This window comes from Syngnathus acus, chromosome 9, assembly GCF_901709675.1.
Source record: "Syngnathus acus chromosome 9, fSynAcu1.2, whole genome shotgun sequence".
NCBI classification, from domain to species: Eukaryota; Metazoa; Chordata; class Actinopteri; order Syngnathiformes; family Syngnathidae; genus Syngnathus; species Syngnathus acus.
In genome coordinates, this window is record NC_051094.1 from 13,196,909 (window position 1) to 13,218,520 (window position 21,612).

General features: G+C 39.5%; 3 protein-coding genes across 5 annotated transcripts in view; 2 read left to right on the forward strand and 1 right to left on the reverse strand.

The window, feature by feature from the left end:
* Window positions 1–38: 38 nt before the first annotated feature.
* ankle2 (ankyrin repeat and LEM domain containing 2) lies at window positions 39–11,875 on the forward strand. 2 transcript variants are annotated; one of them, XM_037257904.1, is made up of 13 exons: window positions 39–374; window positions 2,651–3,100; window positions 3,582–3,776; window positions 4,055–4,239; window positions 4,605–4,793; window positions 4,894–5,016; window positions 6,397–6,460; window positions 6,918–7,093; window positions 7,197–7,303; window positions 7,607–7,794; window positions 8,259–9,084; window positions 9,883–10,014; window positions 10,522–11,552. In XM_037257904.1, exons 2-13 carry the CDS (start codon window positions 2,662–2,664, stop codon window positions 10,766–10,768), a joined length of 2,871 nt encoding a protein of 956 aa, XP_037113799.1. In that variant the 5' UTR covers window positions 39–374; window positions 2,651–2,661; the 3' UTR covers window positions 10,769–11,552. The 2 variants fall into 2 exon arrangements, with proteins under 2 accessions (XP_037113799.1, XP_037113800.1); XM_037257905.1 differs by lacking the exon at window positions 39–374 and adding an exon at window positions 870–1,005 and having other exon boundaries at window positions 10,522–11,875.
* A 1,262-nt stretch (window positions 11,876–13,137) lies between these two features.
* On the reverse strand, window positions 13,138–16,595 carry pgam5 (PGAM family member 5, serine/threonine protein phosphatase, mitochondrial). Of its 2 annotated transcripts, none has more exons than XM_037259589.1 (6): window positions 16,114–16,595; window positions 15,400–15,572; window positions 14,834–14,959; window positions 14,636–14,724; window positions 14,362–14,492; window positions 13,138–13,846 (listed from the first exon to the last, which is right to left on the reverse strand). In XM_037259589.1, exons 1-6 carry the CDS (start codon window positions 16,341–16,343, stop codon window positions 13,696–13,698), a joined length of 900 nt encoding a protein of 299 aa, XP_037115484.1. In that variant the 5' UTR covers window positions 16,344–16,595; the 3' UTR covers window positions 13,138–13,695. The 2 variants fall into 2 exon arrangements, with proteins under 2 accessions (XP_037115484.1, XP_037115483.1); XM_037259588.1 differs by having other exon boundaries at window positions 14,362–14,495.
* A 551-nt stretch (window positions 16,596–17,146) lies between these two features.
* Window positions 17,147–21,612, forward strand: part of zdhhc8b (zinc finger DHHC-type palmitoyltransferase 8b) — a 36,155-nt gene continuing 31,689 nt past the window's right edge. Inside the window, exon 1 of the mRNA XM_037258414.1 lies at window positions 17,147–17,595. Within this exon, the coding sequence (XP_037114309.1) occupies window positions 17,492–17,595 (104 nt within the window). The 5' untranslated portion in view covers window positions 17,147–17,491. The remainder of the gene's footprint in view (window positions 17,596–21,612) is intronic.

The following is a 21,612-nucleotide window of genomic DNA, read 5'->3' on the forward strand; positions in this document are numbered from 1 at the left end:
ATGTTAGGCATTTTTGTTCAGGCACCACGTTGGTCAACAGTGGGTCCTCTGTGTCTGTATTTTGAAACCATCTGGTCGCGGAGAGGAGGAGGTGGTGCGCGTGGTTATTTTTTTTATTTTTTGGGGGGCGGTCACTTTCACATTAATTTAAATGTGTTTTGTTTTTAACGTAGAACAAAAACTGCACTAGAAAATAACTACGGATGAACGCGGACCTCGAGGAGAATTTTATGTCGCATTGAGGCTAACGTTAGCAGAAAGGCACGCCTCAGAAAGCACACGTAACTGTGATCGTTTTAAGTCTTATTCTGGCAGTCAACTTCAGGGGCAAACTATTTACAGTATGTCTTTTGGAATGTTCTGAGAAATGTCAGGTAGGTACCTGTCTTGCGTTTCAGCTCTTGAATGTTTACTTGTGTACTGCTTTGTAAATGCTGTACACTCTGAAAGTTGGGAGATGGATTGATTTTGACGTATTGAACAATAAACACATTACACAAAAGCTTACATTTTTTAGAGAAGGAAAATAAAAGCTATCATAAGATATTTAGACGTTCAAATGGAGTGGGGGAAAGTACAATTAACTTATACAGCACCATCCCCGATTTTTACTGTACAATCGTTTACGGTTTTTGATACGTGCTCTACTTATGAGCGTTTCATCGTGTTTCAATTAATTTAGTGTAAGGACGAAAATATCACTGAAAAAAACAGAAACTAAATGCCAGTATATTCGCTACTATGGACTCTAAATACCATACATAATTACGGTAACATTGTTTAAATGACCTCTTGTTAATGTAAATAGAGTATATATCTTTTCAAAATCCAAACGATAGGGAACGCAACATTAGTACTGTTGAAACTGAGCATGCGCAAAGTACGTTGTAAACAATGAGACGAGACTATCAGACCGTCCTCAGCTTTGTGTCTGTCCACCACTTTGTGTATAAAACTAACGAGGACTTCCTAAAGCTCATCGTAAAATGCAAAACACGTTGCTCTGTGAGTATGAGTACTCGTTTGTTCAAAGATGTCAACAGATGCACTTTCGGTTTTATCGCCATCATCACTCCGAAGACGTATCAAATTTGGACGTTGCAGCCTGAGAAGCCTCAAATGACAGTTGGGTGTGACAGCATGCGACGAATAGACTAATCCATCCGTTTATTGCAACAAATCTGTGTTTGTGTATAAAATTATGTAATGCACACATATTGATAGTCTCCCCAGATTGGTCACGTTTTTGCTTTTTTTGACCAGAATTTCATCAGAGCCGATTCTACTATGCTAGCCAAGCTCACTACCCGGCTGCAAACGTGCTAGCGCAGGCTAGCTGGACGTGGTGCTTTTTTTTTTTTTTTTTTTTATCGATAATAGGTTGAATATATCAGAAGGTTGAAAGTGTCTTAACGCCTCTGTTAGGGAGTGATAGTAATGACAGAAAAGCAGATAAGCACTTTGCTAAGAGTGTGAACGATATGTAAGTGCACAGTTAGGTGGCAAACCTGAACTAGTATATGGCTGTAGAAAATTGATAGCAATTGTTATGCAAACTTCCAGTTTTATGCTGTATTGAACTCATATTCAAACTTCCAGTTTATTTGTAATTGCTGTATTCAAATCAGATTTTATCCTGGTCAAATTTGAGTTTTCTTTTGATTCTCTCTTTTTATGATTATGGTAGTGTTATGAGTAATAATGTAGATTGTGTGTCTGGCAGTGAAACCTTGGTTGTAATCGAGACGGGACCAGATAAGAAAGATTGCTTAAATCCGCTTCCCTTTTCGACAAGTCATGTAAAACAAAATGTGAAATGAAGTTGTAATAAGTGTGTCGTACTTCCCGAAACAAACAAAATCAAATCAAAATCCAAAAATATAATGTGCTTATGTTTATAAAATTCTCTATTTGCTGTTAATTGCTGTGGGACTAACTGATATGTTTGGAGCCTGACTAACTCTCACCGAAATTCATAGACGCTGTTGAAAAAGTTACCAAAATGCTTTTTTCTTAGCTTCTGTGCAATTGGTGTCAAGAATCATTTAAACTTGCTCGTATGAAACCTCGTGTGTTGCTAAAGTAAAAAGTCAGTTCGGAAGGTGCATACTCATTGCATGTGTGCTGCTAGAATTATCAAGCCTTTAGGAACTACACTACCGTTCAAAAGTTTGGGGTCACAAAATTGTTTGGGTGACCCCAAACCTTTGAACGGTAGTGTAAATATTATTATAATAAAATATTATGAATTAAATATTATAAATTATATCTTATATTTGTATAAGATTATATATAATCTATGAATATAAGTATACAGATATATTATAAGATTTTTTACACAGAAGATTATATATATAATCTATAAATAATTATCTAAATAAATATATACACTACCGTTCAAAAGTTCGGGGTCACCCAAACAATTTTGTGACCCCAAACTTTTGAACGGTAGTGTATTTCTTAAGTCATAGCCCTGCATGTGTTTGCGAGCTAGAATTCAACTTCTTGGCTGAATTTTCTGGTGTGCAATTTAGTGATTATTTTGTGGAAAGTGCACATAGTCATTTGTATTGTTTATTGGTTGGATTTACAAATCAAGATACATTTATTGCTGTTATTGATTGCTGTTTACTTGTCATGTGTTTTCCAGGGGGCTGAAGCATGGACGCAGTTTTAACCAGGCTGAAGGGCCTAACAGCGGATGAACTACGCGAGGAATTTGCCCGGGCAGGCCTGAAGTGCGTCGCCATCACGGCCTCAACCCGATCTATCCTTGAAAAGAAGTTGGCGCGCAAGCTCCTTGAGTCAGCCAGTGATACCACTGAAACGGGCAAGAGTTCCTCTGCAAGGGATGCAGACGACGTGACTTCAGCAGCTGACCGTGACAAACCTCAACCGTGTGCCAAGACAACTGTTGCAGCAAGCGGCAGCCCAAATGAGGAACTGGACTTTGGTTATGGTGTGGGGCTCAACCCGCCAGAGGAAGAGGAGATCTCTAACTCTCAATCCAAGATGAAAACGCCTTCAAAAGCAGCACAAGTATCCCCAACCTATTATTATGGAGTATGTCCTCCAATATGGGAGGACATGTCACGAAAAGGTAAGAAAGCCTTGCTTTTTGGTTTTTGTAGACAATTGCGGCTTGTCCCATATTAGTGTCCTATTGTTTCACTCTGTCATCTTCGCCATACATTTTTTCACCTGTGTTGTCTATGTCCAACCTTCCCATTTGGACACTTCCTTGTTGCACAATTACTAAATGTATTTAGTGTTTTGGAGAAGCGGCCTCACGACCAGTCCCATTTAAAGCTAATCACAATGCCTCTTCATGTTACCTCGGTGCACCTCAACACGTGTGTTAGTTACGAGAATGTGCTTCCAAGCGTTGACGTACTCTCTCTTTGAGCATTAGTATTTGTGCCACTCTCCCATAAGATGTCCGTGTCAATGTTTATATTTTTCTAAAACTCTGTTTTGTTTAGTGTCAGGACAACCAGTTGACATTCAAGAACGACTTCACATATAGCTGAAATACACATGCCAATAAATAAGTACTCATGCTGATTATGGTTTGCCCATAGAAAGAGGACAGGTGTATGCAGATAAGAAAGATGCCCTTCAAGCTGTAAAGGCGATGAAGGGATCACGTTTTAAACCCTTTTCCAACCGTGAGGATGCTGAGAAGTTTGCCAAGGGAATCTGTGACTATTTCCCCTTTCTCAACAAATCCATGGCATGCGTATCTCCTGTTGAACCAGGCCAAATCATCAGCAAAGGTACAGTCTGTAAATCAGTATTTGGCTGAATGCTTTGTAGAATTGCAAATCAAACCAAAGTGTCAAGCAGAAGTTTCACTGTCTAGTTTTGCTGAATTTCTGTGAATTCCAAATAACCTTTCTATTGCTGCTTTGTTTGGCCCTCTGTTCACATTAGTAATATAAATTGGTTTTATTTAAAGGCAATAATTAATCCGTGAACCCAGATTTACTGGTTGTTTAATCTAGCAGCTAAGGAGTGCTGGCCTCTCACTCAGTTGTCTTTCTCCACACACAAGACACGATGGAGGTGGATACCATTAGCAGGGAACGGGCCAACACTTTCAAGTGCCCACGCACCCAGGACCTTACGGCCAAGTTGAGGAAAGCCGTGGAAGAGGGAGATGAGAAGGAGTTTCAAGCTAGTGTCTGGGGCAACCCGCGCTATCTCATTGGCTCAGGGGATAACCCCACTATTGTTCAGGTGAGTTGTGCCCATATGAAACTCGTTATTTTCAACCTAATCTGTTTACCAACACTTTCTGGAATGTCTGTAAATTTTGTGGTTCACTGAAAATGAAGCTCACAGCCATGCTTTCTTGGATCTTGTTTTGTGCAACAAGAGCCATTGCCAAACTGTTAGAATATGTTTAGTTACAATCAAAGTGTCTCGGTAAATTGAAAAATAAAGATTACCGGTATCCCAAGATTCGTTGTCCTTGTTGCATATCGAGTGGTTAAATTCCCGTTGAATGAGGCTAGGTAAATGCTGTTTTAGATTAGGCACTTCATTGTTTAGAAGAGTCAAAATAATCACCTTCAGAGCATTTGATTGTAATGTGTGCTCAGGAGGGCTGCAGGTACAACGTAATGCATGTGGCGGCCAAGCAGAACCAAGCGGGCATTGCCCAACTTCTCCTGGATACTTTAGAGGACCCAGCGTTCATGCGTCTCATGTACCCCGATGACCAAGAAGAGACACTGCAGAAGCGCATTCGTTACATTGTCGATCTTTACCTCAACACTCCGGATAAGGCGGTAGGTTTTTTTTTTCTCTCAGCCTATCAAAAAACAAAGAAGATCACAGAATTTGTTTCTGCCTGTGCTCACACTGTATTGTGCTGTATGCCTATGTCAGGGTTGTGAAACGCCGCTCCACTTTGCCTGCAAGTTTGGATGTCCAGATGTTGTCAACGTGCTGTGCACGCATCCTGACACAGATAAGAACTGCAAGAACAGTGACAACCAGAAGCCTTGTGATGTATGTGACTATTCAGAATTGTATTCCCTGCTGGTTTTAGTCACAAGCCAACAGAATAGGTAGACATACAAAGTACACGGGATTTCAGCGAATCCTTAAAAACTCTTAAACGGCACTGAATCCAGGAATTTAAAAACAAGGTCTTTAGTGGCATTTTTCAAATGTCTTCAATGGTAACATGTTAAGTATGATTTTACGATTGCAAGTACTTTCAAACTTCTAAAATAAATTAACCTTCCTTTACCGAATGACTCGAGGCAAAATCTTGATAGCAAAACCACCAAAATAATGATGAGGTTTTAGTCTGGATTGAAGAGTAGATGCATGTAATTTATGTGCAGTTTGGGACATCGCGTCTCTGGCCATGTTGTAGTACTGGGCCATTGGAATTAGATTTTTTTTTAAAGAAGAATTGCAACACTAATTGAGTTTTTGTGCATGTTTAGACCCTTATCTGTGGTCCTTTCTGAAGGTACAATGCCATGCAAACGTTTTTGGGTCAAAACTTCAGAGCTTTGTGTTTTAGTATGATCTTTCAGTCTTAACACTGTTCTGGAGGTAGATCTGGTTAGCCCGCTAAATGGCAATTGTCAGGGAGTTGCCCGAAACCCCTTTTCTCAGGTTTGAAGTTAAATTTTGAGAAACGTCCTGGATGAAACAACTGGTCCAGAGCGCTCTTGTTCTCAAAGAGTGGTGTATTTTGGTTCAGCTTCAGCATGCCAATGACCCTAAACACACAGGTGCAATATAAAAGGTGTTAGTTGGGGACAATTCTGTGAATGTCCTTGAGTGTCCCAGCCAGAGCCCAGGCTTGAAATTGAATGAACGCCTCTGGAGAGATCTGAAAAAGGCTGTACACTGATGCTCTCCTTCCAACCTGGTAGACCTTGAGAGGTGCTTAAAAGAGGAATGGGTAAAACTTGTTCAAATAAAATGTACCAATCTTGTTCCATTATAACAAAGTAGATTTGAGGTCATAATCACTGACAAAAATGCATCAACAAATTCAATATCGTGTTCTGTATTAAATATTATATAATATAATATAAGCATCTTCGGGTCCTTGAAAAGTGCTATATAAATTGAATTAATTATTATTATTATATTGGAATGAGGCTTTATTAAAGTGGGGGAAAAAACACTCTAAACTAACTATATACTGTACGTGTTTTCAACTGAAGCAAAGGGGTGTCATTGTGGAGCACTTTCATGTGTGTGAGTTTGAGAAGTTCTGACCTTAGGGCTAGCTCTCCAAATGTTTCCAATCCCTTCTGCACATTGTTGACTAAATTTAGACAAGCATAAGCACTAAGCCAGCAACAGATGTATTGTAACAGCTGTCTGTCTGTATTGTGAATTTTCGTTTCCCCCTTTCCATAGATTATTTGTAGCAGAAAGAACACAAGCGAAGAAGTGAGCGAGAAAATAAGGGACTACTTGGAGGGTAAGAGCAAACACATTTTGAACAATTTATTTCACAATTTAATGTCCATGCTAACATTTTATTATTTCTCAGAAGCCTGGCTCAAGACGGGCAATGTATTTACTGTTGTGAAGTAGAAATTGCAGTCTCCAAAGATAAAAAATGGATTGAGGACCAAAACATAGTGTGTCAACTGTCAATACATCACACTGGCCAGAGTAGCAGGATGACATCAGCACATCATGTTGCTATCTTTAAACTAGCTGACCTCTAAATACGCTTGGATTTTCTTTTTTGAGTCTTTATCTTTTGAACAACGCTGCTGCAATTACGCACAGTTAAAAGAAGGTAAACAATAATAGAGAAATGTAACATTATATTGAAATAGATAATACTCTGTCAAAATCCTGAGGTGGAAGAGCAAAAGATCACTGGGAGGATTCTTCTGTGTGACGCCATCTTTCTGCTCATTCCACAGACCGCTGCTACATCCCCTTGCTTAGGCCAGCCGATAACACGTCACAGCCCATCATAGGTGCCCCGTGGTCGCCTGAAGCCTCAGAGAGTCTCTCGCTGATCCAACGACATGCAAAAAGCCCGCTGGATCCACTGATGGCTGTCACAGCCTTTGCTGGTCCACTGAGTCCCTCTAAAGTAAGAGTTTCCTTCACTTCTTATTTGCATTCACTTCATTTGTTTCTGGAAAAAGGTCAAATGTAGTATCATACCTAAACGACAGTATAATCGTCCACCTTAGGCGGGGGATTTTCGACGTTCTTGGAAGACCCCACCTCGGAATCGAGCAGAGAATTTCCACAACATTCTTAAGTCGGATCCTGACCGTGGTGCAGAGCGGGTTGGCAGGTAAGACAACATTAGTAATTGTACAACTGTACACTGTGCTTTAATTCTAGTTGTTAAATCCTTGTGGTAGTCCTTTCATGCATTCAAGCTGGGGCTAATCCATGTGTTGCATGTTTATTTTTCGCTTTACAGTTGAATTCTTAAAATTACTCGGCTCGATATTGATAGCATTCAAGTGTTATGGATGAGTTGTCATTTGAATATTGGGTCCAGTAGAATTGAATGAAATCAAATCAAAATGTGTACACTTTTTATATTTATTTTCTAGTAACAGTCTCCGTAATTAATATTCACATCCTACAGAGATTTGGCTCACGAGATGGGTCATCCCTGGGCAGAATACTGGGACTTTCTTGGCAGTTTTGTAGATCTGTCATCAACCAAGGGACTTCAAAAGCTGGAAGAGTACCTGCGTAAGAGGGATTCCTTTCCACATACTTGTGAAGAAGGGGAAAATGAGACCAGCAACAGATTTAAAACTCCTTCCCCAGGTACACACATTAAAACACATTGGTCACAAAAAAGGGAAAATACACAATCACTCAATTACTCCAACCTAGGATGTTATGAGCATGGAAGCATGAGGGGCTGGGCACAAATGTGCCTCACTCATTTGCATATCACCATTTCAGGAATCAAGTGGCGCCTCTCTAGCAATGACTCTGTTTGTAGTTTGTAAACTTGAGTCTGTGAATTGAGAGAAGTATATTTCTGCCAAAATTAATGGCACCACTTTGTGAATTGATTACATCTGTAGTTCTTTGGAATTGCACAACAAATTGCACAGAAATGCAAAGTTCTACACGGCTTTAGAACTTGAATGGAACACAACTCACATTTTGTCATCGGCAACAACTGAACCTCTCCTTATTCGCTTTTTTACCATATTACAATGAAGCTAGCAAATGCTGGACTTTGGCATTATCTGTCTTTGAATGAACGTCTGTGCTTGCAGGGAAGCCCAAGAAGTTCTGCAACTCCATCTCTGTTGGTGCCTTCTTGGACGAGAGTGAGGACATCAGCCTTGAGGAGATGAAGAATAGGCAGAATGCAGCACTTACTTGCATCACCTCCTCCGCCGCATCCTTGGACAACCTGAAAGGTGCAGTGGGAGGTCACGACGTCCACATCATGCCAATGGGATTGAAGTATCGTGGAGGCGACCTGATCGAGACGGCAGCCGAGCAGGATTTGCTATCACCCAGCGTCTGCATAAATGGGGTGTGCTCCTCCCCAAGAGATGGCATTTCCAATGGAGACACCATATGCCCTCGGAGCTCGCCATCTGCCTCCAGCTTACTCTCACCCATCTCCAACCTCTCGGAGGAATTTGAGCGCATGTCGCTTCAAGAACTGCCGGTCAACCCAGACAGATGCAGGGAGCAAAGGAGCAGTGGCGGGAACCGACACCGAGACACCCTTGACTCCGACGGCTCCTCCATTAGCGTAGACCCGGGCGCTGAGCTCAAGCGGCTGTCCATTGGTCACAGCACCCAAAACAACGAGGCCCTGAAGGTGGCTGAGTCAGAGGAACGGTGCGGCGGCAGCAGCTCCGAAGAGTTCTTTGAGGCAGATGAGGACAGCCTCGAAATGATGAGCAGGACAAGGGAGCCGGCCTCAGGGGTGCGCAACTTGTGTGCGAGGTCCAAATCGTGGGATCATGGCGGGAGAGACCTGAGCAGCTCGGGGTCATCAGGATCCTCCTATAAATCCTTGGATAATTCTCATGAGTTCCTTCATCGGACCCCACCTCACAGTAGAAGGGGACTCTTCATTGATGGGTGAGTATCTCTAGTTGGGGGCTTTTCTTTGGAGTTACTTTTTATTTTGTTTTGACTGTTGTTGTTGTTTTAAATCCAGTTAGGTTTAATTAATTTTTACAGCAAATTTGTTAGTTTTTATAATTTTTTATTTTCATGAAAAAGCTTGATTTGGGGTTTTTTAATATACAGAATATTTGATGAGTGCAATTAAAAAAAAAAAAAAAAAAAGGTCAGTAAGTAATGCGTGATAAACTACAATTGTCATTCGTTTGGCCTTCCTTCTGTAGGTACGGATGTACAGCAATATTGAAATAAACAATGACAACACCAAATGATATTAATTGGCAAAGACAAAGGACATGTTCACCATAATTAGGAGTTAGTTTTAGTTAGTTTTGTAGACGTAAGAATGTCGTTTAAATTACTTTTATGGAAAGCATTTTTGCTTTTATTTCATTTGCAAAACTGTATTTGTTAATAATAGTAGGTTGAGGCACAGGATACGCACTGAAATAAATAATTTCTAAGACGCCTCGTTAGAAAAAGGGGAAAAAAATCTACCACAATTTTTTTTTTTTTATGCTTGCTCGATTTATGTATTTTAACAGCAAGTTAACAATTTTATCAAGTTCGCTGTAGCCATCTATTGGCAGAGTGTCTTAAGCCTACTCGTAAGGCGGATTTTGTCGATCAACACAACAAAAATTGAATGAGAGATTTCCCTGTCCCATGAAGAGTCTTAAATATAGGTGTTATTTACTGCTGATTGAGGTGTCACAGATAAGAGGTCAGCCATATCGTCTGATGTTTTCGCAGGGATTCGCCTACCAAGTTGGACCGGGATGTGTTGGCAGCAATCGGCGATGTAGAGGTGGATCTCAAAAAGTTTCCCAGTATTCACAAGTGGATGAGCACAATGAAGTCCTACTCTTCCTCAGACATGAACAGGTTAGGTTTGTATGTGTCGAGGTGTCCACATTAATTGATTAATCCACAACAGACCGATAATCAAATTAATCGCCTTAATTTTAATAATCAAGTAATTGTTTAGAGTATCTATTAACCAAAGATTGTCCAAATCTTTCAATTTCAGGCTCTCAAAAATAATTTTCTCATTTCCCATCATTTCAGCAAATTCAACAAATGGCTATTTGCAGTTCTTTGCAAACTATCCAATTTGTATTGAAACACTGCTGTACAAATAATTTTGAATATTGTATTTTAAAAAAAGTCAGTTTTCTTGAAAAAAAATAGTTATGGTTGGGGGTGGTTGTCTGAAAACATTCCAATTATTCTCCTATGCTGAGTGACGTTTGCATCGACTATTATAAAAATAAGAGTGAAAACATAATTTGCATAATAATTTAGACCGTGGTGTTAGATAGTGTTCCTCAGTAAGCCTTTTACTAAAAGGAACAAGTATTCTAAAAATAGAATGTTGACCAATGTGTCCAGTTGGCCGAGCCCTGTGGTGGTAAAACAGCGACTCAGGGTGCAGCATCAGACTCCCGGCTCGCCGTCTGGCATCCTCACCTCTCCCTCGGGTCACTTTAGCCCCGCCCGCCAGGCCGCCTCACCGGATTTCAGCCCCAGCCGCTACAGCCCAGCCAACATGAGCTACATCCAACGCCTTCGCCTCAAGCGCTTGAACGAGTCGTTCAAGCCACATCATCCTCAACCTCCCGTAACAAGCCTGAATTAAAGAATGGAAGAGCCTAGAAAAGTTCTCTTATTGAGCTGCAGCACACACAATATTTTAAAAAACTATTTAAAAACAAAAAAAAAGAAACTTCAGTAATGAGTGTACTTTCTCAGTGCAGACCGTGGATGTTATCTGTGACAAGTGGAGCACCTGCCCAAGTTGATGTTTTTTGGATATTATGATTACAAGCCACACTCCCCAAAGTCTGTAACAAAAACACATTTAAGTGTGGGGTTGTCAGCACTAAATGTTCTTAAATAGAAAAAAATATTTTTTGTGTATGTTGGTCAGTAGCACAAATTTTTTTTGTTTTTTGATGTTAAACCGACTGCCATTTCCTGCATTTTCCTCAGTTCAGTACTTGCCTTAATGTTCAAAAGTAATGGACTCCTTCTGTCCTTTTGGACACATAATCTAGCTCACATCTGGACATTACTGGCTGTAGCAACACAGCAAACCCAGGAATACTGAATGAATCTTCCATGCTTTTATTTGTTCAATAAATGGAGTTGTTTTTATCTTTACTCAGTGGATTCAAGACATCTTGACTTTTCCTTTTAGAAACATGTTCTCATGGTAAAGTTTCAAGCCGCTTCCTTTGGGGGACTAACACACGGACACAGGAGTCAAGTGTTATATTGCAATAAGAGATCAGAAGAAAACTTTTAGGACTGGCAAGTTGAAAGCTGATAACATTTTATTCATTAGTTTGGAGAAGTAATCTCTGGCTGACACAAGTGTGACATTTTTTCACTTCCAATATACGCTTGTATTGGAGGGAAGTGTAAAAAAAAAAAAAAGATACAGAAAAAACATTTTGATTTAAAAAACAATTTCCACTTACACTTGATTTGTTCTGAATGTAATTTTGGGTGAACTCAAACTTTCTCAGAGAGCACAAACAACTTTGCTGAGGAGATTGTCATCACACTTGTGCTCTCAGGTTAGAAGAGGAAATATTTTTCTCTGAATGTTTCTGAATGTGTGGAGCGTTTCAAATGTGCCCCTAAAAACTTCAACCATGCTTCTTGTGCTTTTTGCATTATCTCTCTTTCTGTATGTCACGGACGTGTTTGCTTTCAAGTAGTCAATAAAACATCACTCCTACTTTACTTCTATGATCTTTTCAATGTGACAAATGTTTGTCATTGTTTTACTCATCCTGACAGACTCACATCAGACCGTCCAGTGAATATTGTTGCAACCGTTTTGAAAAGAGATGATCCATAATTCCTCTTGATCAATGTGCAAGTTTGATCTGCTACTACAGGAAACATTTGATTGAAGTGGTTGCTGCAAAATGAGGATGACCCACTTATTACAGAAAATCTCAAATTTCACAACATAACTTTTTCACCTTGCACTGTGATGTTTACATGTGTGAGGTTACAACATAGAACACATCCCCCCCAACAGATGAAAAATTGGTCAATTCTGGTTCATTTGCAGAAATGTTCATTGATGTGCACTGTCCCTGTCAAATAAACAATTTTTAATCTTGTGCACTCACTTGGGCCAGAACAGGTATGTCCAAACCCAGTCAGTCCTCTGATGCCACTGCCCTGCATCTTTTAGATGTCTCCCACCCCTAACACACCTGATTCAACTGATCAGGATGGTTATTAGGTTTCAGAGCTTGCTGATGAGCTGATTGATTGATTGATTGATTGATTGATTGATTGATTGATTGATTGATGTCTTTATTTCGAACATCCAAAACAAAAAGAAAAAACAAAACAAAGAACACTCTAAAGTGCCACATATAAGTCCTTACAACAAACAAAAAATAAAGCAACAAACAGAAATAAATAAATTTAATTAATTAATAATAATAATACATAAGTAAATAAATCAATAAAGAATGCTCAAAAAGGAGTAGGAGGAAGCATAGCTTTTTAGATTCCTACCCCTTTCTCACTTTATCCATTAAACCAATGATTCAACATATACTGTAATTCTACAACAGAACACAAGTAGACACACTTTCACACTTGTTTTTCTGTTTCATTTTTACTTGCGTGTAGCCCTTTGGCACTTTTAGCCTTTGTACCCGCTAAACAACATATTTTTGTACATTCTTTTAAACTGGTGGATATTTGGACTTTGCTATAGTGCCTCACTTAGATTTGTAGTTCAGAGTATGTTACTTCTCAGTAACTTTCACTCAATATACTGTCTTTCCTTCTCTGTTATCTTGAAAAGAATGTCCAAAAAATGCAAGAGGGTAAAATGCAAGTAGTGTTTGTTTCTGGTACGGCATGTGCAAAATCCAACCTGAAATGGTTTTCTATTGAAATCACAAGATGGTGTTTTGATGGGGAATTTGCATCCTCTTCTGACAAGGAATGGAAACAGGTTCTACATAAGTATTTTTTTTTTTCATTATTTATTGAAGAAAAAAGGTGCAGCAACGCACACGCTTGCAACAGTACAATTAAGTGAAAAACATGTCAGTCTGGTCAACTGAGGTGAACTTAGGTGGCTCGCATGATATGCTGAAACCACAACTGAAGACAGCTCCAACTTGGGTGAACAATCTCTGGGCTTGTTTGAGCTTCAATGTATCACTGTACCACACTTAAATGTAATAGTTATTGATTGATTGATTGATTGATTGATTTAACTCATGTTTTAACACCAAGAAAGTTAGTAACTATTGTTTGCTCTGCTAACAGTGACAATAAAACTACCCAATTCAATTCCAATGCTTACAGCTACACACCTTTTTGGTTTGGAATTGCTCTCGTATAAAAAACATAAATTACATTCTGTTGGCGTTACTAACAGTGCCTCAATCACATATGGCGGCAGTTTAACAACAACACTTGAACGTCAGAAGAAAGACACTTAAGGAGAAAACTGAGCGTCAACCCTGTGACCAGCCCGTCATCCTGACTCCGGTCCCGGAAGTGCGCCGCATTGGCCAATCAGGTTCGTGTTAGTTTGTCCGGGGGCATGAATCCCGCATCTCCTAGAGTTCGGAGGGCCACCCGGCCACTGGGGCGAATGGTAAGCCACGTGATGCTGCCGTTGTTCAATCCCATGCGTAACCAGCCCTCAGGTGGAAACTGCAGGGCCCTGACAACAGAGAATGACACCTTTACTAACGAACAAGAATAGACTTAATCTTTAAAGAACACAAGACGATATACAGTAAAACTGCACTGCCAAACAAAATCTGTTATTAAATATACACTGCTCGCTAAAGTTAGGGATACTGAACCTTTGGGTGAGATTTCAGGATGAACCTGTAAATGCACTATTATCTTTATGGTGAACTTAATGTGACCCTCTCTGAACTTTTTAATGAAACCATTTCAATTATTAATTTAAAGGCTAACATGCTAACAGTTGGTAAGATAACATGTGGGCAGACTGCAATCTCAGTACAAAAAGCAAAGCCATAAAGTATTTTGCTCATATTTACTAGTGTGTGCTTATAGTGCAAAATAATAATAATAATGATGATGATGATAATAATAATAATAATAATAAACCTAATTAGATAGCGTAACAAGATTCTTATTGTAATACTTGTAACATCTAAGCTGGCTGCACAACCACATTGGACAAGCTCAGCAAATGACACAAACCTGCAGACAAAATAGCGTATGACATTGGCATGACACACTATGATCTCGTAGCTGTCCTCCTTCTGCTTCGGTTCTGCTCTGTGGATGTAGCGGCGGAAGGCTGCCTCGATACGTGCGCCATCTTCGTGGTACTGCTAGAGGATGGCAGAGAGGTTGAAAGTCACTGTGACGTCAGGATGGCAAGAGTGTTCTTTATTCAAGCCTCTTGTTTGCAAGTATTTGACCTGACGTGCACTGAAAGCGAACAAAGACCAAGGAAGGGGGCTTCTCTCACCACAGCATCAGGCTTCCAATGAGTCACAGGTGGAACTGGCTCGATGGGTGCGCCCTCTCGGAGCAAGTCACAACTCAGCAGCTCCACACCTAAAACGTCGGTCAGATTAGGGGAAAACACAACCAGTTTGCCAAAACGCAATCAAAAAGGTGGTCGTAATGAGCATGAGCAGAAAACCTCATGATGCGTCTCCACTACCTGGAAGGTGTTTGCTGAGGATGTGCGCCGTTTCTGTGGCTCTAGTCATGCTGGAGTGGATCAGAACATCGTATTTCAATCCCAACGCTGACAGACGTTGACCTGTCAACTCTGCCTGCTCTCGACCTGAGGAGACAAACATTGGAAAAGAAAAGCGGCGGACATCACATCAGCTGACTTGAGGTAGAAAACAAGGAAGAACCATTTGTTAAGCATGTCGATGTCTCTAAACATCATGTAAAGGAGTCATGTGAACTACTACAACCCAAATACAACAATCTAATAAAATGCTCACTTGAGAGCAGGGGTGTCCAAAAACTGTCCTCTAGAACCACCATCTTGCCAATTGTACACATGTGCCTGTTTCAGAAGTATTAATTTTCTAAATAATAACGCGATTGATTTAATTAGGAAATGTTAGTGTTTGCAAGTGATTGCAATTGCTTCTCCATTTTTTGTACCACTCAATCACAGGCCGTTAGAATCATCACTTTTTGCCCCCTGGCAGGTTCCCTGGCTCGTGATATTAATGTAATGTGTTTTGATCCAAATAACATGAAGCAGACCCAAAGGAGTGAGGAATCGCTCTTTGTCACTGCTCCCGCTTAGGTTGTACTGGGAATGTCTGATGAGGAGGATGTTGCGTGTGGCTTTCGGTTTGCCGTTGTCCTGCTCTGAGCTGGGATCTTCGGTTGCACTCTCCTTCTTCTTGCCATTGGACAGCGTAGAAGGTTCTCTCCTGAAAAATAGTGGTGAGCTTGGATCAGGGGCTTTGTCTCGTATGGTTATTTCAATCAGTGACTTAAATCGTGACACTGACACCTAGTTTTTCCTATTGTTAAGCCGCGACCCACTTTTATTGGAGTGTTGTTAAAAATACCCGTCAAAAGAAAATGTCTGTAAATACATGCTTCAGAGCACACCTAAGAAACAGAACTGGTAGAAAATCTAGCAGCATCATGGGATGTATTTGATTTTTCCAGTGACATTATTTTACACTACTTTTCAAGATATATTGTGGGTAACATCGAGTGCACACTATATAGTGATTAAGTACGAAGAGTGTCAGAAAGGTTTCAGGTCTTTTGTCAGGAATGAAAATTTCAATTACAAACTCTAAACAAAACAATTGTTCTGGAGTCTAACACAATTTGGACAACGTTGCCTGTCACAGTCTTACGGACAACTGGAAGGATTTCGCCACAGCTCACTATAAATTCAAGACCACTTACAAAATGGCTAAGCCCCAGTAATGAACAATAACAACGACACGATCTTACTTGTCCCAGTTGACGTCCCACGCGTGTCCAGTCGGGACTGGCGTGATGTTCGCAACAGTCCACGCCGGTTGCGCGGCTTGAAGCACGGACAGTTTTGACCAGCGACCGTCTGCCTCGGTTCTTCTCTCTCCGAAATAGCCACGAGAGTCGGCAGCGGCAGCCGCCAGTACCAGAGCAGCAGAACCTCCGGCGAAACCACAAATCAGTTTGAGAGTTTTCCTGTAAGACATCCTGACACTAGTTAACCAAGATGCTATCAATTGCTAGCAAATGAGCTAAACTGAACTTGTGTCTCGTTAACGTTTCCTTACGACTAAAGGACAATTTTCGAGGTAAAATAGTAAATATTAGCCAGCCGAAGACACCCGACACGTCAATATCAGTCAGGCGACAGCCGTGCCACAGAAACTAAAAATACGGCAGCCAGCAAAAAAGCTAAGCTTTAGCAGGTTGGTTTTACGTTGTACGGCAGCCGATTTGGGTCAAATCAATTTCGCCGAACGACCGAAGTTGATTGACATACTGCAGAAATTGCACTGCGAAAAAAAAAAGTAAACTCCCCTATTTCTCTCCAATGCAAAACATTTACTTGAATATTTACCTTGCTATTGCACTGTAAAATCGATTGAATTTATTTAATGGATCGTGAAATGTGGAAGGATGAGATAAATTTGGAAACTGTATATAATTGTGAATTACTGTCATCCAAAATGTGTATGCAATTTTGGTGGAGAAATAACTGCGCTCACTGTCACACAATTTAGAAATCGTAGTATTTTAATCGGTCACTTGATGGCGGTCTTATCCATACCACTAACAGGATGACAGCATAGCTCTGATTGCTCGGCTTTCTGGTGGAAACAGCAGCGAGTGTATATGAGAATGATTTAGATTTTGGAATACTAGTGACCAGCATTTCCTCTAAAATCAAACGAAAAACGCACGATCAAGGAAAACAAGGAGGTAAAACGTCTTTGTTGTGTAAATAATGAGTAAATAATGAACTAATGTGTTTGTTGCAAAAGGACATTGGCTAATAAACTGAGTTTGGTTTAGCTGCATCAAACTAATCCGTTTTCTCCGTTTCTCTCTTGGAATGCAGGCTACAGCGCCGTCTGGTTCCCGAGGACACTTGCGTGTAGGCTCCACCTTTTCTAGCGGTCCAGTGACCTCACCAGTGGGTTGGATTGGAAGGGTGGGATTTCCAGGTTTTCAGTCACGGATCTGTTCCTGACTGCAAGGGTCTATGCAGCTTCAGCGTTAGCAAGGACCGGACTGCCCGTACCAATGATCCCACCCAAAAGGCGACCCTGGATCATTTTTTCTCCACATGCTATTGCACCCGGGATAAACAATTAAGGAATGTGGACATTACAGAATGCCCACCAGCGCTGCAAAGAGATTTAAACCCACCAAATACATCCCGGTGTCCACAGCTGCCACTCTCCTTGTGGGATCGACTACTTTATTTTTCGTTTTCACGTAAGTTCCACTTTATCTTTTCGTGTATGTATATATGTTGAGGTTTGCACGCGTGGATTGCAATCACCAGGGCGGAAATAATTCAGTGGAGTGTATCTGTCACAGTGGGGAATAGCATTGCGCTTTTGAGGTTGGGTTGCAAAAGCCTCCAGTCAGCCTTAATATTGGATGTGGAAGACAAACTTGCTATGAATGAAACCTTTGCGAGTTGAAGAGTGCAGCCATCAAACCTGTGTTCCATATGCTCTCGTTAGACGCCACCAACTCACTTCTTACAAAAAAAAAAAAAAAAAGGTTTATTTTTTTCCTGAGTTGAAATGGTTGGATTGGTTCACCGCGTTAAATCCACGTATTTAGAATGGTTACCATAGTCACTGACGGTGTTTGAATCCTCCTCACATCGCCAGCCAATGTTAGATATAATAAATGAATTTACTGCATTTGGAATGAGGTTTTAGTGATTTAGTCAGTATAGATCAAGGATGGAAAAGTCCGTTGAAATTTTAACCTCTCTTCCTCACTATTATATTTGAGACCCCCCCACACACACCATCTGCACACTTCTTTCGCTATTTTGCATACAAAATATTGTTAAATTAGGATCGGCATTGTCAGTCTTTATTGTCCACAGCAGTGTGTTTCTAATATCTCAACCCACTCTAGCTAAGTGGTTCAGAATCTCGATGGATGGATGTTAGATCTATCTCGGCTGTGGCGTGTTGGCTCAACTAGTAAACCCACTGAAGGCATGCAAACTTAAACTTTGAGGAGATGTTATCCAGCCTTCCCCATTATATATATGATCACAAATTAAATGGCTTATTGGGATTTCGCCCCATCCAGAGCATGCATTGGGAGATGATTTGCTACTGCATTTCCCTACTGGATTTTTGACTCATAGAAGTTCACAAATCTCTAGTGGGACGCTATGAGTCATTTTTTGTGCTTGAAAATTGAAACTGTTAACTGTTGTTTGTTGAATGCAGGAAAAACTGAACACACTTGATGTGTACCCCTGCTGTTTTGGCAGTCTTCAGTGCTTAAGACCGAGGCAAACATATGGTGTTTGTGACTTATGCAGGTAGCTTTGGACTGCAGCTTTAAAAGTCTAAGTGGTTTGCTGCCTTTGCATAGACAAATGACCTCATTTGCAAGCTCATTTGGGTTGAATGTGCTGTGATTTTTATTTGGATAGGAAATGATTGGGGGGGAAAAGGAAACACTTTTTATTAGTCATTTTAAATCAGTATCAGGTCACTTAGTGTCCATAAAGGTTCATCCCACAGCAGATGGTTCAAGGTTGAGGATTAAGACTTTACTCGGTTGCTCCTTCATTTTGTAGTTAAAGGCCTCGAGGATTGATTTGAGCAGAATGGAACACCCTGGGGAGCAGGACACATCCAAACTAGGCCATGTCCCTCTATTGTCAAACACGTACCTTGGTCCCAGACATACATTTACAATACAATCAATGGTTCATTAGTTAAGTAAATTAAATAATGAGTAAATAAAGTAAAAGTCATTATGCTTGTGGGAAAACAAATACCTTTTTACCTTTTTTGTTTCACCCCTATGTGTCATATATATATATATATATATATATATATATATATATATATATATATATATATATATAAAATGCCACAGCAACCCATGATAAGAAAATCTGGAAAAAAAATTCACAGAATTGGGATAACGTCATCTAGGCTTTATCTGCATCGACTGTATCACAAGATTGTGTTCCATGGTAGAAAACTTGCTAAATGTGTTACTTATTGCTACACTTGGTGATTCCACCCGGTCAATAACCAACTAGAAAAAGAAATGTCGTTATCATTTGTTTGCAAGTCTAATAGGCCACATTTAAGGGCACACAAGGTTAGACGAATGAGAGCTATAAATTCGTCATTTAGAAATAACCTTTGTTCAGCACTTCTTGCACTCTGTTTGTGAATCATGAGAGCAGTGGTGAGTGTTGGCATGCGGTACCAGTCAATCCTCCACCCTGCGAGCAGAGCTTTGTATGAGCAGGCCTGACAGGAATCTAATCTTTAGCTTCCACATCTGTTTCCTCCTTTTCATAGTACATCCATTCAGTCACACTTCATTCAGATCCTACAGAATGCATTGTTTGCCACAGAAACTTTGCCAAAGAGTTTTAATCTTTAGGAATGTCTGGCATGGTAGTTGATCGACTGCGGAGTGGCAGAAATAGGTGGGATCAATATTGTTGCCATTTAAAGTGATTTTGTTCATATTAATCTTTTCCTGGGTTCTGATCCGCTTCTTAGCATTGCACCGCTTTTGTTTTGGTAGATTTAAATATGAATGGAATTTCTGTAGTTTAAACCGCTGTTTACAATAAAATATTTCACTAACACTTATTTGGATATCTGCTGTTCCTTTAAGACAGAGTCACGCTCCTTTTAACGATCATCAGTAGTAAAATAAATAAATAAATAATCACACACGTTACTGCTCATTGTAGAGCAGGGATGGGCATCTGGCAGCTTTCACTCTGAGTGTCCCCTCTATTAATAATAAACCATTATATGTATGTCTCCACTTCTATAGTGGACCAACGCATACTCATGTTTCAGCACTAATGGATTGATCTATTTTTCCCCCCCAATGTATTTTCCCTATTGAAAAAGTATCTTTAAAAATATATTCAAAAAAGTCAGTTGCTGTATGAAGATCAACCCACATATTTATTGTTTCTGAGTATAATGACATTGTAAATAATCCAACACCTAAAATATATTTTTGAAATAATAATTAAAGGAACGGTGTGTAGAATTTTTTCAATTTTCCATGTTCATTTATTTTAAGAAGCCACTATGTGTATGTGTAACAAATACAATGCACTTACTCACTTGAGGGAATACTAGATGTCTTTTGTGATGACATTTTGCTTGCGCATTTGCTGAAGAAATCTGTGACAAAGTAGTTTAGGACATTGATTCTAATCTGTATCCTGTTTGTGCTTATATACAGTACTTGCTGACTTGCTGTCATCTTTACATCAAGAGATTGGGTAAACAAGATTGTGATTAAAAAGGCTTGACTTTAAAGTATTAATGTCCATTATAGCGGTTCACATTCCTCTCATGTGACGTTGTCGACTGTAGAGCCCTTTGTATTTGGCTGGAAGTAAAAAGATGTTGAGTTGAGCGTTGGGTTTCTCTCAGTCAGATTTAATTGTCCATTTTTCAGTGTTGCTCATATGACATGGCAGTTGTGACATGTGATGAAGGTGTGCTGTGAATTTACAACGTTAATATCGATTCAATCAACTTTTACTGTTAAGTATAAAATATACTGTTATATATTTTATATATATATATGTATATGTGTATGTATATATATATATATGTGTATATATATATATATATATATATGTGTATATATATATATATATGTATATGTATATATGTATATATATATATATATGTATATGTATATATGTATATATATATATGTATATATATATGTATATATATATATGTGTATATATATATGTATATATATATATGTGTATATATATGTATATATATATATGTATATATATATATGTATATATATATGTATATATATATATGTATATATATATGTATATATATATATGTATATATATATGTATATATATATGTATATATATATATGTATATATATATATATGTATATTTCAAGATTCATGGCGTCATCCACAATAATGTAAAATGAATTTCAATTTGATTAAAGAGGCAGCATGTGAATTTGACATTGACGAATTTGTGCTGATTTCTGAATGAGGTGCAGTGACATCATCCAACAACCCAAAGACAAGGTATGTCCATGTCGTGTCTTGTGGATCTGTGCGTGTGTGTATGAAGCACTTTCTATCAATGAGTCATAATTCCAACAAAGGTCACAGAATTGCCTCCGGCAAAAGCGTTAATGGCGTAGTCTTAACATTATTGTTGCCTTAGTAATGTTTATTTCTCAGGCCTTTATACTAGATGAGCAGGATGATGT

What these genes read in the sequence shown, in the direction of transcription:
- ankle2 (XM_037257904.1), top strand. Translation starts at nt 2,662, where the DNA reads ATGGACGCAGTTTTAACCAGGCTGAAGGGCCTAACAGCGGATGAACTA. An exon ending in GGAGGACATGTCACGAAAAG is followed by an intron (nt 3,101 to 3,581) that starts GTAAGAAAGCCT and finishes GTTTGCCCATAG; the next exon opens with AAAGAGGACAGGTGTATGCA. An exon ending in GTCCACTGAGTCCCTCTAAA is followed by an intron (nt 7,094 to 7,196) that starts GTAAGAGTTTCC and finishes CGTCCACCTTAG; the next exon opens with GCGGGGGATTTTCGACGTTC.
- pgam5 (XM_037259588.1), bottom strand. Translation starts at nt 16,343, where the DNA reads ATGTCTTACAGGAAAACTCTCAAACTGATTTGTGGTTTCGCCGGAGGT. An exon ending in GCGATTCCTCACTCCTTTGG is followed by an intron (nt 14,960 to 15,399) that starts GTCTGCTTCATG and finishes TTGTCTCCTCAG; the next exon opens with GTCGAGAGCAGGCAGAGTTG. An exon ending in ATACGCTATTTTGTCTGCAG is followed by an intron (nt 13,847 to 14,361) that starts GTTTGTGTCATT and finishes CTCTGTTGTCAG; the next exon opens with GGCCCTGCAGTTTCCACCTG.